Source organism: Orbicella faveolata, unplaced genomic scaffold (genome assembly GCF_042242905.1).
Source record: "Orbicella faveolata isolate gen_17 unplaced genomic scaffold, um_ofav_v1 contig_26, whole genome shotgun sequence".
Classification (NCBI taxonomy): Eukaryota; Metazoa; Cnidaria; class Anthozoa; order Scleractinia; family Merulinidae; genus Orbicella; species Orbicella faveolata.
Window position 1 is genome coordinate 8,241,269 of NW_028301554.1, and position 18,732 is coordinate 8,260,000.

Sequence of the window (18,732 nt, forward strand, 5' to 3'; positions counted from 1 at the left end):
ACGCTGCCTCCCGTAGTAAATATTTTTTGCTCTTATCGCTCGAACTTTGAGCGGAATCCGTCTTAGTATGCTTCGTCTTACCTGAACAGTTTCCCTCAGTAGCCGTCACGTTATCTATGGCGATGTCACTGGCGTATGAGGATCCAATTATTCCTTCGAAAGTCAACTGGGAATATAGACTTACAATGTTGATAGATAATTGCAGGCTTTAAAACATATCATTTTGTTTCAACAAGATGAAAAGAATTAAACCACCCAGATGTCTCTAAAGAAAAATGTCCTTTGGGTTGGCTAGGCTCGATCTACTCACATCACTAAGTTGCCACATATCCAGCCTGGGTGCCCCGATGGTGTAGTGAATATTACTGTACTCCCAGTTAGTTTGCAGGAAGCCGCGGGTTCGAATCCTGCTAAGGACACGAAGTTCAAGTTATTTTTTCATTTCAGAGACGTGTATCGAATGGCCTCCTGTAATTTGTTTACATCGTTCTGTCATTAAATGGCAAAACGATTATGCTTTCAACTGGAGTTTAGCTATTAGACCGTTCCAATTGGAGACTGAAGGATGAAATGTGTCATTTAGTCCGTCTCGCTCAAGCAAGGTGTACATGTATAATCGAAGTTGTTTGTTATGGTAGTTGTCCCCGTTTGTTATTTTCTTTTGCTTAAAAAGCTTAATTAGTTGACATTTTCGGTCCGTACACGGACCGGACATTGACGATCGGTACAAGCCGTACTCAACGTCAAGCCGTATAATGCCCTCTCTCAGGTAAGATGTGTCCCTCACTCAGGTAAGCAGTGTCCTCTCAATGAGATGCAATTTTTCGATCGCACAACTTTTGATAATAGCACTTCATGGTATGTGAAACTGTACAGACCTTAAAGTTGTTTTTCGAACCGCATCAGTTTGTGTATATTAGGTACGACTAAGAGTACATATACGTACCTATGCTAGCGAAAAAAAAAAAAAAAAATGCAAACGTGCATTAAGACATGTGCACATGTCTAAACATGTTTCAATTGTTTTGACGTCAAAAATACGGCGGATTAAAAAAGACTCACCACAAAATTTAGGCATACTTACAACGTCGCTCGAATTTACTGTCCTTGTTCCTTTTATCCAACGATGTCCATGGTCTCCTGACGCAGTAAATATCATGGTATCTCCACTGAATACGTTCAGAGTTCCCATCCCCGATCCATACATGTGAAAGAAGAACGTCAAACACGAGGTTGAGTTACTTCTTGGTACTGCAAGCTGGAGCTTAGCATTGTCGCCCGGCGACTGAGGTGTAGCTTCAGTGTACATATACTTCCCTATGAAAACAAAGATACATAAAATTATTGTAATGTAAAATGTAAATGTAAATCTTATTTATAGTGATCATGCACTTAGCTATACAAGCACTAAGCTTAGCTAGTCTACAGGCATGCCGCAGAAACAAAGGAAACAAACATTTCAAATAAATGTAACATAATCAAAAACTGATCCCAACTGGCAGGAGGCAGACCAGTTGGCTATTTACAAAGCGTGACCGAGGATTTGAACTCGGGACTACCGAGAAACAAATCCCGCTTGTGACAGGGCGGAGGCCTTGAACCCGGGACCCCCGAATTACAACAACAGCGCCCTAAATCACTTGGCCACGCTGCCTCCAAAGATAATAAATGCGGAAAAACAACCAAACCCTTCTAGATTATACCAATTCTGGTTACTTGTGAGGTGTCTGTAAAATAGATGTGTAGATCTCGGAGGTGTCCACATTAAAGGTTGGTCTGTATAACTTGCTTAACGGCAACAACGCATAAATCAACGCGATCAGCAAGAAATACAAAACGGTTACTAAGGAAAGGGATGAAAAAGCATAAGCTTCACTGCAGGCGCAATACGCATTTTCGGTGCTGAAAATTGGCCTGTCTTGAACATTTATAGTCAAGATCGATTATTCCTGGTTAAATTGGTGAATTGTAGTCTAGTAGTTATTCGCATGACAATCTCATCACAATGCCTGAAGACTGAAGAACAAATCAAAGGCAACTCACCTGTTCCACTAAGATCTGATGATGGTCCCGTGGATAACGACGGTGTGGATCCAGAGTAAAGTGTCCAATCAAATACGTCTAAAGTAGATTGACTCCATCCGCTGCACAAACCGTTGTCAAAGCTACAAAAAACTGAAGCCAATGGAAGGTTAAATTAATTGTACTTTGAAGTACTCTCATGACAAACTACTGCTATACAAGTGAATATATGAATTATCATATATTTGAAGTTCCTGGAAAAATATGAAGACATGATTGATCATCGCAGTTATACAAAACTTAAGCAGATGAGAAATCAAGTCTAAAAAAATTCAGGCCTGAACGGGATTCGAATCCATGACCTCTGCGATACCGGTACAGTGCTTTAACGCCAACTGAGCTATCAAGCCATCTGGGAGCTGGTCACGTTGTGAGTTCGTAATATACCCGTAGATGGTGAAGAATACTGGTGAATATAAGAAATATCATATCTTTGAACTGCGGAGAAAGATATGAAGATGTGATTGATCATTGAGGTTAACGTTATATACAACTTAAGCAGTTGAGAAATTAAGGTCATGGGTTCGAATCCCGCTCAAGCCTTAATTTTTTTTAGGCTCCACAACTACTGAATCCTCGACGCTAAAAAAGATTAAAGGCAAAGTATTTTATATATTATGGGGCAGCTTTAGAAAATTGGAAGTTAAGTTGGTTTAATCTGGCCTTATGAAGTTTTTTGCTTTAATATATTCCTTTTGCTTTAATAATTTATGTATAGATTTACCTGGACAGCTTCCTTCTATAATTTCCACTTGATCAATGGCGACATCACCCGTATAAGAACTTCCAATGATTCCTTCAAATGTGACCTGCAAATATGTTTTAGCAGTTGATAAATTCTAGTCAGAAGTAACAAGTGGACACAGTAAGTTGATGTATTATTTGCTTTGTTTCTTAAAAGTATATCGTCATCATTGCGAGATCAGAACCGGCGGGACAGTATTTGAATAACTTATAACAAACGGCGAACCCAGTCGTCCGTCAAGCTGTCACATCATGTCAAAGGCTAATCGTCAATGTCACCTGATCAAAATTGGTATGTTGACAGAGCAGTCTAGAATATACTTTAAAATAATAATAATAATAATAATAATAATATTAATAATAATGAAAACAATCTTTAAAGAGGAAGAGCCCGTCACGTAAATACGTGGTTTTCAGGGAGGTCCTCTACAAAATAAAAAGTATTAAAATCTAAAATAAGAAATACAAGTATCACAGATCTAAAATATAAAATATACAATAATTAAAACTACTAAAACTACCAAAACTACCTACTGTCATTTTTTCTAAAAATGTTTATCCATTTAGAACCTTATAAGGTTTTTCTTAAAAATTGTGCATGGCATTGGCTTTCTTAAAAATACTGGGAGAGACATCCAGTCATTTGTAAAACGGAAGTAGGACACTCTCTTTCCGCATTCCGTTTTAGGTTTAGTAATCTAGGTAAGTAGCCATGTCTAGTGTTGTAGCCATGTGAACTTCTTAGTGTCGATTTAAAACTTTCAGAATGTTGCGGAATGTCTCCTTTGATTGCATTTTCTACGACGGTACATCGGTGAGAAAAACGTCTTCCAGCCAGAGGGAGCCAATTCAGACACTTCAGAGCTTCTGAAGAAGACATCTTCCCTAATTTAATTTTCTTCGCAAATTTGTTCTGAAAACTTTGCAATTTTTCCATTTCTAATTTTAGACCGGGTTGATCTCCCCACACTGTGTCAGCATAGTCTAGGTGTGGTAGCACTAGCCCATTGTAGAAGGTTATGCGAGTTCTATTGTCTAACATATGAAATATGCGATTAAACAAGGAAAGGCGATGACCTAGTTTCTTTAGCAAATTGCTGATATGTGGCTTCCAGCTCCATTTGCATCCATTGTTACTCCCAGATATTTGAATGACTGCACGCGATCGATTTGTGTACCATTTGATTACAACTCAAAGTCTTCAAATAAGGACAGCATCCTTTTACTGCCTGTCAGCATAAGTTTGGTCTTCTTGACATTTATAGTCAACCTGTTATCAGTGTACCAATTTCTTATTTTAGTGAATTCACGTTCCAGAGCAATTTGCGTGTTGATGCGTCGCAAAAGAGAACAGCATCATCTGCATACAAAATCATCCGTGTCTTTTTAACAGCATTTGGCAGGCTATTAATGTACACATTAAACAGCAAGGGGCCCAAAATGCTGCCTTGTGGCACGCCAAGTGTGATAGTATGTGGCTCTGATAATTCTCCGTTTATCAAAACACTTTGCTGTCTATCGGCAAGATATGATCTGAACCATCTTAAAGATCTTTCAGACAGTCCTAAATGCTTGAGCTTGCGTAGTAGCACTTTGTGGTTTAGAGAGTCAAACGCCTTGGAGATATCGATAAACAGTAGGCCAGTTACTTTACCTTCGTCCATAGATTCTAGAACCCAGTTATTCAATTGCGTGATAGCTTCTTCAGTGCGATGTCCACGCCTAAAGCCGTACTGATGTTGATACAGAGCATCTAGCTGATGTAGATGGGCATTCAACTGGGAATGCACCACTCTTTCTACGACTTTACTCAATACCGGCAACACAGAGATAGGCCGATAGTTCTCAACTTGCAGTTTATCATCAGACTTGTGTAAAGGAGTAACACGTGCAACTTTCCACAGATCAGGGACAATACCATCGCTAATTGATTTGTTCACAAGATAGGCGATTGACGGAGCAAGCTCCATCTCAGCATCTTTTAACAGCCTTGCTGGAATTTTGTCAAGTCCAGCCGCCTTATTAACTTTCAAAGAATGCAAAATCCTTTGAACAGTCTTTTGTTCAACCCGTTGTAAGTTCCAGGTGGATTCGATATCACTCTGCTTATTTGCTTCTTTCACAGTTTCATATTTCTTCCACGCGTCCTTACTCACAGGGTTCAATCGACCAGCAACTTTGCTGCCAATGGCAGCAAAAACTTGTTGAATTTTGTTGCTACGCTTTTTGGCTCGGATACTAAACGTTTCCCGTCATGTACTTGAAAAGGAGAGCCCCCCTGATTATTAGAACCAATCACGGAGTTTAGCGAGCGCCACATGACCTTAGGATTCTTAGCTGACTCAATAACATTTTTATAGTGCAATGCCTCCGCTGATGTTATCTTCCTGTTCGTGAAGTTTTTCAATCTACGATACTCATTCCACTGTTCCTGATTGCCAGATCTCTTAGCAACTCTTAATGCATAGTCTCTTTCAGCCATCAGTTCTTTAAGATCATTAGTGATCCAAGGTTTAGAAACATGTTTTGATCTAATTCTCTTTAAAGGAGCATGCTGGTTTGCAACATCAACAAAAGGATTATTCCAGGCGATTACAGCATCATTAAGAGCAGCTTCGCCTAAATATCAACTAGACTTGGAAATAGGGAAAAAATCAAATTTCTTCAAACTCGCCCAGAATGAAGCCCTACGGGCACTAGTTACAAAAACAATGTTTTAAGTTCGATAAATCAAAAATTATTTTTTTCCGCAATTTTTTCGTTTCCATGCCCCAAATCGGCCAAAATCGATCGAAAATGAGCGGCATATTCAGAGGCTCGTAAACGCAAAAGTAAAAATCTTCATAACAAACTGATTGCACGTCGTATTTGTACTTCCTTTCTTGTCTATTTAGAGCTAAATAGATCGCGATTTAATTAGAACTGAAATATTTGATGAATTTTCTAAATTAACGACCCAAGACAGGTTTACAAGAGGTCTACAGTTAGCCAATTTTCAAATGCTAAAAAGGCGTTCTGGTACACGGCTTTTCTCAAAACGACTAGTTTGGTCTGAAAGAGCATTGCTTCTTCTTCAAATTAGTGAAATAAAATTTTTGGGTAAATAAATCGCGAGCGCTGAGATAGCGAACTAAATGCAGCACTTCTTCCTGAAAACGTGACCTTTGACCCAAGCGTTACGAAACCGATTACTGCAAGAAAACCCGGAAGAAAAGCAAACGCTTCGTTATTTTGAAACAGTTTCTAGTGATATCTCTCCGAAACTATGATTGCAAGAAATTATTCCCAGATATGAAATCTTACAGGGTCAAAAAAGGAGCTAAAGGGCGCATTTCGACACAATATTTTTGTTTGCTGAGAATTGACTTGAAGTCAATTCCAGTGAAATTTGCAAACTTGAAGTGTGTTAGCCAATACTTACCTGAATATTTATATTTATAGAAGAGTAGTCTTCTTGGATTAACCTTTAAAAGAAGCTGGATCCAGATTTGGAAACCTCTAAAAGAAGAAATGGTTAATGTGCCGTGGCAACCGCATGTTTGTCGTAAAACCAACTGAACTCCACTGACAGTTTCCATGGACAACTCCAAAATAAACAATCCCCAAAAATGTAAAGTGAAATTGGCTGTCTTCATGAACAGCTAGAAACTAGAGTCAAGTTCCATTACCTTTAAAAAGTGCTTGATTTTATTTTTTGCGTCAACTTAGTTCACTACTGGCACGTTCGAATACCGCGAATCGGTCACGCCAAAACAGTGCAGACCGCGCAGACTGCAGACACTTGTTTGGGCCTTTCATTTTGACTCATGTTTTTTGGCCCTAGTTATATCTGAAAGTTTGTCATTTATCCACAGGCTGCACAAGCGCAGTATTTGACTTTTGATTCAATAGACAAACGGGTACAAGACTTTGTATGGGAAACTTACTCAGTCTGTACGGTCTGCAGTGTTTTGGCGTGACCGATACTACGCGGTGTTCGAACGTGGCAGTAATTACTGAGTGAACAAAGCAAAATCAAGCACTTTTAAAAGGTAATGGAACTTGACTCTGGCTTCTAACTGTTCATGAAGACAGCCAATTTCACTTTACATTTTTGGGGATTGTTTATTTTGGGGTTGCCCATGGAAACTGTCAGTGGAGTTCAGTTGGTTTTACGACAAACATGCGTTCGGCATGTGCATGGAATTTATAGCAGCGGGCAGGTCACGGAACATTAACCATTTCTTCTTTTAGAGGTTTCCAAATCTGGAACCAGCTTCTTTTAAAGGTTAATCCAAGAAGACTACTCTTCTATAAATATAAATATTCAGGTAAGTATCGGCTAACATACTTCAAGTTTGCAAATTTCACTGGAATTGACTTCAAGTCAATTCTCAGCAAACAAAGTTATTGCGTCAAAATGCGCCCTATAGCTCCTTTTCTGACCCTGTAAGATTTCATATCTGGGAATAGTTTCTTGCAATCATAGTTTCTGAGAGATATCACTAGAAACTGTTTCAAAATAACGAAGCGTTTGCTTTTCTTCCGGGTTTTCTTGCAGTAATCGGTTTCGTAACGCTTGGGTCAAAGGTCACGTTTTCAGGAAGAAGTGCTGCATTTAGTTCGCTATCTCAGCGCTCGCGATTTTATTTACCCAAAAATTTTATTTCACTAATTTGAAGAAGAAGCAATGCTCTTTCAGACCAAACTAGTCGTTTTGAGAAAAGCCGTGTACCAGAACGTCTTTTTAGCATTTGAAAATTGGCTAACTGTAGACCTCTTGTAAAACTGTCTTGGGTCGTTAACTTAAAAAATTCGTCAAATATTTTAGTTCTAATTAAATCGCGATCTATTTAGCTCTAAATAGACAAGAAAGGAAGTACAAATACGACGTGCAATCAGTTTGTTATGAAGATTTTTACTTTTGCGTTTACGAGCCTCTGAATATGCCGCTCATTTTCGATCGATTTTGGCCGATTTGGGGCATGGAAACGAAAAAATTGCGGAAAAAAATAATTTTTGATTTATCGAACTTAAAACATTGTTTTTGTAACTAGTGCCCGTAGGGCTTCATTCTGGGCGAGTTTGAAGAAATTTGATTTTTTCGCTATTTCCAAGTCTAGTTGATATCTAGGCGAAGCTGCTCTTAATATCGTCAAAAGACTCTATAACACTCCAGGGAACGCTAGCAATGTCTCTGAAAATTTTCTTTATTGTAATGTTTAAAAGATCTTGCGTCGCGGATTTCCACGTGAGCTTTGCAAACTCCGGCTTTCTTTACTGCGAAGGTAACAGAATGATCACTTGCTCCGAATTCCTGGACTCCATGCGAGACAATACGGTGAGTGTTATTAACAAACACAAGGTCAATTGCAGTACTTGTGAATTCCGTCACGCGTGTGGGTTCTTTCACAAGTTGACTCAGACCATGGAGACGAGTCGTTTGCATTAATTTTCTAGTATATTTGCATGGTTTCAGAGCAATAACATCCGCGTTGAAATCTCCCATAATGATCAAATCCTTTACCCTTTCGTCGTCCAATTTAGCGAGAAACTCCTGCTCCAGGCCTGAGATAAATTTCTCTTGATTCATACTTGGTGGTTTATACATCACAGCGAATATCGTGTTCTTAGCCTTTTCGGGACATATTTCTACGCATACCATTTCTAAGCAGTCAGATTCCAAGTCACTTCTCCGCTTGCTTGGCCATTTGCTCCTCACAAAAACGGCGCAACCACCTCCATTGCGATTTCTATCTTTTCTGTAGCATGTATAACCCGAAGGACACATCTTACTATCGAGCAATGTACAATCTAGACGCGATTCTGTCACCGCAAACACATCCAATGCTGCTTTCTCTATTAGTACTTCGGCGTCGGCGTAGTGTCCCGGCAAAGTTGTAATATTTACATGAGCAAATTTCATTCCTCTCTTCTTAAGATTTGCATGAAGACCTTTATTCATCCTTACTCTGGGGTTTCCTTCTTTTCCTCCCGTGTTAGTTTTTTCATGTGACTTGCGGACAGGTGTATCAACGCCAGGAGATAACAAGTTATGCATTCCCAAGCCAAAGAAGGTTCGCAAAGTTTATCATATTCCGTTCTTTTCATACTGATACACTTAGCATGAAACCACTTGTCGCATGAATCGCATTGTATCGCCATCTGATTCTTTCGACATCCTTTAGTGCAAACAGTACAAGCATCCGTCACTGACCCTGGATTCTCCTGTATATCTCCTGCTAACAGAACCATGTAAGTTGCGCAGAGAGTGATATTTGTAAATTTCAGTGCCGCCATACATTTCAAAGATGGCGGCACGAGTGCTTCACGGAGGAACCTCCGAGTCGGACCAGAATTTCGCGTTGGATACTGCTTAATATCCAGACCCGTCGACACAGCGATACTGCAAGACGTCTTATCGAAACCACGGTTAGGTTTTAGAGAGTGTAGGACAATTGTGATAAGTAGCCAACCTTAAGTAGCCTACCGTAAGTAGCCTACCTTAACCTACCCACGTATTTACCTATGGGGTTTTCAAGGGTTTTCCTTCCTCGGGTTGTAAAATGTAATCTTGCAGAAGGGCCACAGCTAACTGACATTTCTGACATTTCAATTTTTTTTTAAAGAAATTTTTGATGCCTTTATTTATTTTACTGTTAGTTTAGCTTTTACAAACTTCTGTTATATATCGAGAAGCTAACTGTTTAGAAGGTCCGGGACCACGAGATCATGGTGTCTTTCGACGTAGAGTCACTGTTTACCAACGTACCGATCGAGGGCGCCGCACAAGCCGCGCTACAAAAAATGGAGAACGACGTAGGCCTGGCAGACCGCACTACACTTACACCAGTTCAAATCGCGGACCTCTTGAATTTCGTATTAAGATCTACGTACTTCCAGTACAACGGATCGATTTACGAACAACGAGACGGCACAGCCATGGGGAGCCCTGTATCCGCGGTTATTGCTAATCTCTACATGGAGATATTTGAAGAACAAGCAATAGAGTCCGCTCCTTGCAAGCCTAAGATCTGGAAACGCTACGTAGATGATGCTTTCACCATCCTGGATCGGGATAGAGTTGACGTCTTCCTGCAACACCTGAACAGTCAACAACCATCAATCCGTTTTACCATGAAGATCGGGAACAACAACAAGATCGCCTTTCTCGACACGTCAGTTTACAGAGAACCTGATGGCCGCCTTACCACCAGTGTCTACAGGAAACCAACACATACTGATCAGTACCTAGCGTATGATTCACACCACCCTCAGTCAGTAAAGCGCGGTATTGTGAAGTGTCTGTACGACCGGGCTAAACGTCTCGTCACCAAACCATCAGTAATCGCTGGAGAGAAGAAACATCTGTCATCTGTACTTGTTTCTAACGGATATCCCTCCTTTTTTGTACAGAAGATCACAAAGGCACGAACAACCCCAAGAAGAGAGCCTGTCGTGGAATTTAAATCCACCGCCGTTTTACCTTATGTCCAAGGAGTTTCGGAGTCTCTCCGCCGCTGCCTAGAACAACAAGGCATTCGCACCGTCTTTAAGTCCGACACGACACTTCGGTCACACTTAGCGCGACCAAAGGACACCGTCAACCCGGCTAAACAAGATGGTGTTGTCTACAGGATTCCCTGTGAGTGCGGCAAAGTCTACATCGGGGAAACAGGGAGATCTATGCAGGAGAGGATCAAAGAACACGACAGGGATATACGACTCGCCCGTACCCAGACCTCCGCCGTTTCTGAACACACCCACGAGACCGGCCACTATCCTATCTGGAATGAGGTCAAGTTTATTGATCGAGATCCTCACTGGTACACACGTAGGGTCAAGGAAGCTATTCACATAAGACTTCACCCTAACAACATCAACAGGGATAGTGTAATTGAAATTCCTGAAGCATGGATACCCACGATCAAGAAACACAACAACAGGAGAACGGTACAACAGCGGACCACTGAGGGAACAGCTACTCGCCGGAACAATGGAACAATAGGAGGATCGAAATGCACCTATCACAGCCGACCTTTGTGATATAAATGATACCGTGCAATCAGTCGACCTTATCGCCTGAAGAAGACTAGCAGTAAGCAGTCGAAACGTCGCGATCTACATTTCAAGTGACTACATCGTGAGACAAACGATAATACACTTTATTATTGCATCCACCACGATGAATAACAACAACCTTTTCCTCCATTTATTCCATGTTATACAGGCAAGAGAGGGAAAGAGGCAGTCTCAGTAAGAGCGGTATAGTCGATCTGGCTTCATAAATAGATTTCGTTCGTTTCTTGTGTGTTTCATTACATTTATGTACTTATACTAAAACCGTAGTCCGTTTGATCAGATCTTTTAAATTTTTTGTGTTTAAGGGAATTTTCGGTTCGCCCGAGCGAAGGCCTGTGACCGGCATTGTCAACACCTAGATTTAACGCGACTTTTAAAATAAATTAAACAGGAACAAAAAATATTCTCTGCACAACTGGAAGACCACTGTTGCTTATAATATATCTTCATAATGTGTGAACCGTACAGCTCGATATTTAGAGGTAGATCTAGCGTTTACAGCAATTTCTTGAAGTAACTTCCGAGACTGACAACTGCCAACTACTGTTAATAAACTCACTTAAAATTGGTTCGCTTGATACAGGTTTCAAAGCATCTGTGGGAAGTAATATTTTACTTACCACTCCATCCAAATATAAGTTCACTCTCATTATCAACCAATTATCTCCCTTGTTTCCGGACGTAGACAGAACTTTGGTATTTCCACTGTAGACATTAAGAGTTCCAGCCGACGCCCCATACATGTGATAGTAAAATGAAAGACACGATTGATTTCCATTATTCGGAACAGTAACCACGAGTTTTGCAATTTCGCCAGGCTTTCTCGGGGAAGACGCTTCGATGAGCATATATTTTCCTGTAGAAATAGATAATATTAACTGTTTAAAAAAGATGTAAAATAAATGAATTGATTCATTGATTAATTAATGAAATAATTCGTAGAGCTTTAATACTTTATCACGAAAGCTAAAACCACAAATTTAGGCTTGGTTCAGATCACCAAACGCCGAGAAATTAGCAACTACATGTATGTGCAACGTGTCCATATATTTTCTGGAATTAGGTGCTCAATAATGCTCTGTAATGAAACAACTCACTCATACATAGTTTGAATGTCAAAACCATGAATCTGGTGTACCTTAGACGTACTTAATTAGGTGTACTTTGTTCTTCTGGTAGTATTGTAATTTTTCGCTTGTAACTACAACTACAAATAATAACAATAAAAAAAACAAAAACATGAATCTGAAATTCGGCGGACATTATCCCTGTATGAAATATAACTTTGAAACTACAATTGTTTTTTTTTTTTCCACCAAATTATTTAACTAGTTCTAGGTTTAAACCTTAGTTTTAGCATCACGTTTTTAGCTTTTATTACTTTAGTATTTTAGACATTTAATGTATATTCTAGACTTTTAGTTTTTAGAGGACCCTCCTGAAAACCACCTCTAGGTGATTGGAGGCCTCCTCTTAAAATATTGTTTTATTATTTATTATTATTACTTTTACACTTCATAGTAAAAGGATCAATAAATATATCTCCACATTCGTAGAACGTCACGATACGTCAGTGGGAAAACATTTTACACTTTTTTAAGAAAATCAAAGAAAGAAGCCAATCTAACCTGAGCCCCCTTGACCGTGGGCCGGACCTGTAGAAGAGGAAGGCGTCGAACCAGATGCCAACGTCCAATCAAAATCATCTGCAGACGATTGATTCCATCCAGAACACAAACCGTGGTCAAAATCACACCAGACTGAAACGGGTACATGAATTTTTATCGTAGGAGCTTAAGTTGTCTGATAACCGATACACGGTCGTGTTTAAGGGTCAGCAAATTCTAATTAGTAGAACTTTTGGAGTCTGAAAGCCAAGCCAAGAATACTATATACCAACCTAAATATGCAACACCAACTAAACAGGTTTGCTGCACTTCTGATGGACATGGATAATTGGGTTAGCTACTTTGTTCAAAATTTTCTAAATGCTCTTCAACTTGAAATGCAACCCGATAAAAGCTGCTACGTACTACATGGTCCTAAGGGACTATTAAAGCACACAGCTATAGCAATAATATATAATTGTTACTTTGGAGTATCGATATATCTATCTTGATAAAATAATAATCATCAATGAGTTTGAGTATGATCGCGAGCGCCAAATGATTTCCAAAGAAGAAGGAATCTCAATAACTGCAAATCCAAGATCTTTGGGGAATCTGTTTATATGACATCGATGCTTTTAATTTCAGCAAATATTTAACATGTATATTATTCAATATTACGCTTGCCTATTGCAGAAGATGACTGATTCTGTGGTGATGAATGGTTTTGTGGTGATGCAGTAGGTGTAACGATCGTGTACACATATTTTGATAGCCACGATCTCAAGGCTCGAACGTTGGCGAATACATCATAGTAGTTGGGCTCGGCGCATCCAGTTGTCCAGCTCCTGACTCCCTCGAGATACCATGTACCATCAAACTCGCACACCAAGGGTGAACCACTATCACCGTTACAAGCACCAATACCTCCATCATCTAAACCAGCACAGAGCATGGAATCGTCGATACGGCCAGGATAGGAATTCTCGCAACGTTGGTTTGAAACTAGTGGCAAAGATACTTGCATCAATGTATTTGGCGAGATGCCCCCAAGATATAAAGTTCCCCAACCAGTAATCCAGCACCTTGTATTAAGGTCGTCAAAGGGAAGCTGATGGTTTGAATCTGGCAAACAAACAAGACCAACTCCTTCTCCGAGAACAGCAGGGCTTGCGAGATTAATCAAGGCGATATCATTGCTTCTAAATAGGGGAAAGTGGTAATTCTCGTGAATGATGATTTGTGCCACTGCGATGCCTTGCTCCGTTCCAACGCTGCCATTTGTTCTGTAATGGGCTCCCAATCTGTAAAAAGGCCATGAATAAGTATTGGAAGAGTTTTAATACTCCAGTAGCATGCGGTTGGTTTGTCTTTGGAGGTTCGATATCATGCGTCCCTAGATGAGAATTGTCGATTGGATAGTTCATTAATTTTATTTAGCTAGCTAGAGCGATCAGATTTTGACACACGATTTGCATCATATTTTTCTGTACTTTACTTCTCGTACTATTGTCCCAGATTCATCTCTGTCATCATAATTTTCATAACCTTATCGTCATAATTGATGCTTATTACTCCTAATTTTAGAGTTATAAAGCTCTCTCGGTGTTTTGAAAACTAAACTGAATTACAATCGTTAGCTACCTTATCCTCACACTAGATGGTGTTTTTCCATCCAAGCAATGAGCCGCTGTTACCACCCAGAAAGTATCCACTAATGAGCCGCCACAAAACTGATTTCCATACTCGTCTGTCACCATCACCTGCCACGGCCAGCTGTTGACAGGTGCAACTGTACCACCCACAATTCGACTCGTGCTTGGTCGGAAGCCACAAGTTACTAAACTCAAAGAACAAAAATACCCCTAACTATCCGCAACAAAAACGTTTCTAAAAGTAGCGAATGCTATTTGTTGATTGTACATGTAGTTGCTTTATTTTTCTTCCTTTAAAGAACTCTCTGATCGATAAAGTGAGAATTATTCAAAACACCTTGCGTGGTCTTTAATGAAGACAAATGGACAGAGGTCAATGGTTTTATTGTCTCCTACCTGTGGTAGTAGTGATAGTAGTTTCCAAGCTCTTGTATGGTTGTCCAATGCTATCAACGCCAAAAACATCCACACGATACTTTGTAGAAGGGCTCAGTCCTTCAATCACTGTACTTGTAGTGTCTCCAGGAACAGTTTCTACGGCCAGTATAGTACCTTGAGTACTTTTTACTTCAACTAAGTAAAACTTTGCAGACTGTTTAACGACTGTATGAAGCTCCGTCCAATTAAGGTTAAAACTTGTGAATGCGAGGTTAAAGATTGTTACATTCCATCCAGAAACCATCACGGCTAGGTAGATAAACAGGAAAAGTGATTAAAAACAGTAAACAATGAGTAGTACTAGTAATAGTAGTGGTGGTGGTGGTGGTGGTAGTAGTAGTAGCGGCAGCAGCAGTAAGAACAGCAGAAACAGCAGCAGCAGTAAGAGCGGCAGCGGCAGTAGTAGCAGTAGTAGTAATAGTAGTAGTAGTAGTAGTAGTAGTAGTAGTAGTAGCAGTAGTAGCAGTAGTAGTAGTAGTAGTAGCAGCAGCAGCAGCAGCAGCAGTAGTAGTAGTAGTAGTAGTAGTAGTAGTAGTAGTAGTAGTAATAGTAGCAGTAGCAGTAGCAGTAGCAGTAGCAGTAGCATTAGCATTAGCAGTAGCAGTAGCAGTAGCAGTAGTAGCAGTAGCAGTAGCAGTAGTAGTAGCAGTAGCGGCAGTAGTAGCACTAGTAGTAGAAGCAGCAGCAGTAGTAGTAGTAGTAGTAGTAGTAGTAGTAGTAGTAGTAGTAGTAGTAGCAGCAGCAGCAGCAGCAACAGTGGTAGTAGTAGTATTAGCATCTTGTAGCATTAAAATTGACATAAGAAAGGAGACAGGAAAAAGGAGCAAGATTAGCTGTAAAACAAGAAACAGAAATAACACCACTAGTAGACGCAGCATCATCGCAAGTGTTTTAGCATTTCCACAAACATACCTGACGCGAGACCCTTTTTCAGAATGGCGTACTTCATTTTGAGGCTGTTGCCATAACCTTCTGTAAAAACTTGAATGGAGATGTTATTTGAAAGACCAAAAGGAACATCCGCTAGAATCTCTGGAGCAAATGACACACAACCAAGGTGGTGGAGAACCTCACTTCCGTAACCATTGACGATCTTGACAAATTCACTGAATTATCAGAAGAAAAAAAAAAAAAAGAAAGAAAAACTAGTATTCGATAAAGCGGAAAATGTTGAATATCACTCTCGAGTTTTCCTCGAATTTAATGTTTTTTTTTTTGTTTACCATACTAAGATTATGAAATCAATAAGCAAATAATTGTTTACCATACTTGACTCATCAACATTAGCACTCTAATCTCTGATCGAGCGTAAACATAAGAACCCTGAATATCAATTAGTGCCTAAGGCGCCGGATTTAAAGTTAACCGAAGTATTAATTTTTCTTGGATATAAATGCTCTTCTCTGCTCATGTTTTTGATAGTTTGAGATTATTTAAATTCAACACTAAAGGACAAACAATATAAACAGAACTCAAACTCAAATAAAAATTCTCGTTAATCCTGGGTTAGCTTAATCGGGCTTTGAACAACCCGGCCCAATGTATTGTATTTTCTGAGTGACACAGTTTTACAGTAAAAAAAAAAAAAAAAAAAATCAAAATTTCACATAGAATGCACTGACTTATTTTACCCTTTTGCCAACGGGAAATTTATACGGGGTTTTAAGAGCCAGCCAGTATCTCCCAATGAACTCAATTTAAGTATTATTATTATTATTATTATTATTATTATTATTAATAACTATCACCAATACATGAATTGCTTAGTTTCACCAGCTTCAAAAAATTCACAAGCTTTTTTGATGTTTGGAGTTAACTCGTATTAAGCATGATGGCTCATTTATGCAAAATGTGTATGCTAAGGAGAAAATGCAAACAGCTGCAATAGCAGAGTTCTCCTTATAAATCTTATACTGTCGTACTAATCTTAACTCAGACATGGAAGTGCTTGCAACTCTGCATATGACAGTCGTGATTAAAAGCTCAAACGCAGATTTCTCCCGATTTTCCGTCGTATATGACCCAGGCTTGTTTTCAGGGATTTTACGGTTACTGAAGTTAGTATAGTATTTCATTCAAATTGGTAAAGTTGCTACCAGCTGTATAATACTTTGAAATACTGGTCTAAGACTTGTTTCTCTACCAGCCAGTACAAAAGCATCATTTTTCACAGGTTTACACGTATACTAGCCTTTAAACTGCGAATTTGCTTTCTTTTAGAAGTGTTTTAAGGAACATTTTGTAACATTTCCGACCAGCAACCGCGTCCCTTGTACATAGCAGATACTCTTCCCTTCCTTTACCTGCAGTAGTAAAGATTTAGTTCTTGAACGGCGATGAAAGCGACGGCTTTACTGATACCAGCACTGTGTATCTTCCAGTTACATCGAACATCATGGTGTCTTGTAGTAGTGAACTCTATTTGGCCAAAGGTCTCATTTAAAGTTGTGGAACAGCCTTGAGGAAGAGATTCAAAATTCAACTCATGAATGTCACGGAAACTGTAAGGGTATTATGAAAGTTACTCGATGCATAAATGAGAGCGTATCCTAACGCAGGTGTTGAACAACGTAACAAGAACCAAGAAAAGATGTCCTACATCATCGTCTTTGACAAAAACATAACATCATAACACAACACAACAAGCCATGGCGAATCGAAACAATGTCATTTGTTTCTTGTATCTCTTTTACAAAAGCGTAGGTAGTAGAAATCATGGCCCTTTGAAGGTTGACACGTGCGCTGCATCTTTAAATTTGCTGATAGTGTCACGTGAATAATTGACAAATAAAACAATCATTCGTTCGTATAGTGTGATCGTCCGGGTGAGTGTAGTTCTGAAAAGAACTGTTGTTGGTGACTGACGTTTCGACAACCTGAGCGGAAGTCATCTTCAGAGTCAAGTGAATAGTGTTTGTCAGTCGATGATCTTATAAGTCTGGTCCGTTGAACGTGATTGGTCAGTATAGCCATGATGGTATTGGCTGAAAGACTCGTGTAAAGTTTGTCATCAGTCATTGGTGGGTTTCGATCCGTCTATTGTTAGTCAAGTAGGTCGGTTTTGGTCCGTGTATTGTTAAGTCGGTCTGTTAGAAGTCCGTTTGTCGGTTTCGTTTCTGTCGTGGATAAGTCGTTTGTAAGGCGCCGGTAGTTGTTGACATCTGTTAAGAGGCGTTTGTTCTAGGTTAGTGTACCAGCTTTCCAGAGTCAGTCGTTGAAAATAGTTTGTACTGTAGGTTAAGCACTGAGCAGAGTCCCGGTCAATGTTGTGGTTTGTCAGTTGATGATGTACAGCAATGTGATTGTTGGCATCACCATTTCTCGTGGCTCGTTTGTGTTCAGTCAGTCTCGTGTTAAGGTTTCTGCAAGTCTCACCAATGTAGGAAGCCTGGCAGTCGGAGCATTTGATCTTGTAAACTGCTCCCTGTCTGTCGTTAGGTTCGTCTCTGTCTTTCACGTTGGTCAGTAAGTGTCGTAACGTAGTTGTAGGTTTGTGGGCTACACGAATGTTGTAGGGCTGTAGGATCCGCGAGATGGTCTCAGAAGTGCCCTTAATGTATGGTATAGTCACTGTAGTAACAGGCGTAGGGTTCCTGTTCGTAGCGTCAGCTTCAGTAGGTCGGTAAATGTTTCGTCTAATAAAGTCAGCGTTGTAGTTGTTTTTGTGAAAAATACGTTCAAGGTATCTGTTTTCGTCACGTAAGCTGTCCGGTGTGTCACAAACTAGTTGCGCTCGTCTCGTCAAAGTCTTTATAGTCGTGGCTTTGTGTGAAGTCGGGTTGTAGGATGATTCGTCAAGTAATCTGTCGGTATGCGTCGGTTTTCTGTACACTGTCGTTCGTAGTTCGTTGTTGTCGCGGCTTACCAAACAGTCTAGAAAAGGAAGTTTTCCATTCTCTTCGATCTCTTTAGTAAACTGGATGTCGGCGTTCTGTTCGTTTAGGTGGTCGTGAAAATCGTCAATTTCGTCTTTGTGAACGGCGGTAAAGGTGTCGTCAACGTAGCGTAACCAAAGCGGTATCATTTGTCGGCAAGTTGCAAGGGCGCGTTCCTCCACGTGTTGCATCACAATTTCTGCCACGTCCTTTGTCGGCTGGTAGTATGACAATGTTGTTGTCGTTTTTCAGTCGTTTCAGTGCTTGCTG

General features: G+C 39.9%; 1 protein-coding gene across 1 annotated transcript in view; it reads right to left on the minus strand.

Moving 5' to 3' along the window:
* Positions 1-18,732, minus strand: part of LOC110059306 (uncharacterized) — a 31,903-nt gene that overhangs the window by 8,325 nt on the left and 4,846 nt on the right. The window contains exons 7-15 of the mRNA XM_089296165.1: positions 16,891-17,044; positions 15,500-15,693; positions 14,546-14,836; positions 14,139-14,334; positions 13,182-13,798; positions 12,516-12,647; positions 11,508-11,743; positions 2,807-2,891; positions 2,044-2,175 (exon numbers count right to left, since the gene is read on the minus strand). Coding sequence (XP_089152291.1) covers positions 2,044-2,175; positions 2,807-2,891; positions 11,508-11,743; positions 12,516-12,647; positions 13,182-13,798; positions 14,139-14,334; positions 14,546-14,836; positions 15,500-15,693; positions 16,891-17,044 — 2,037 coding nt within the window. The remainder of the gene's footprint in view (positions 1-2,043; positions 2,176-2,806; positions 2,892-11,507; positions 11,744-12,515; positions 12,648-13,181; positions 13,799-14,138; positions 14,335-14,545; positions 14,837-15,499; positions 15,694-16,890; positions 17,045-18,732) is intronic.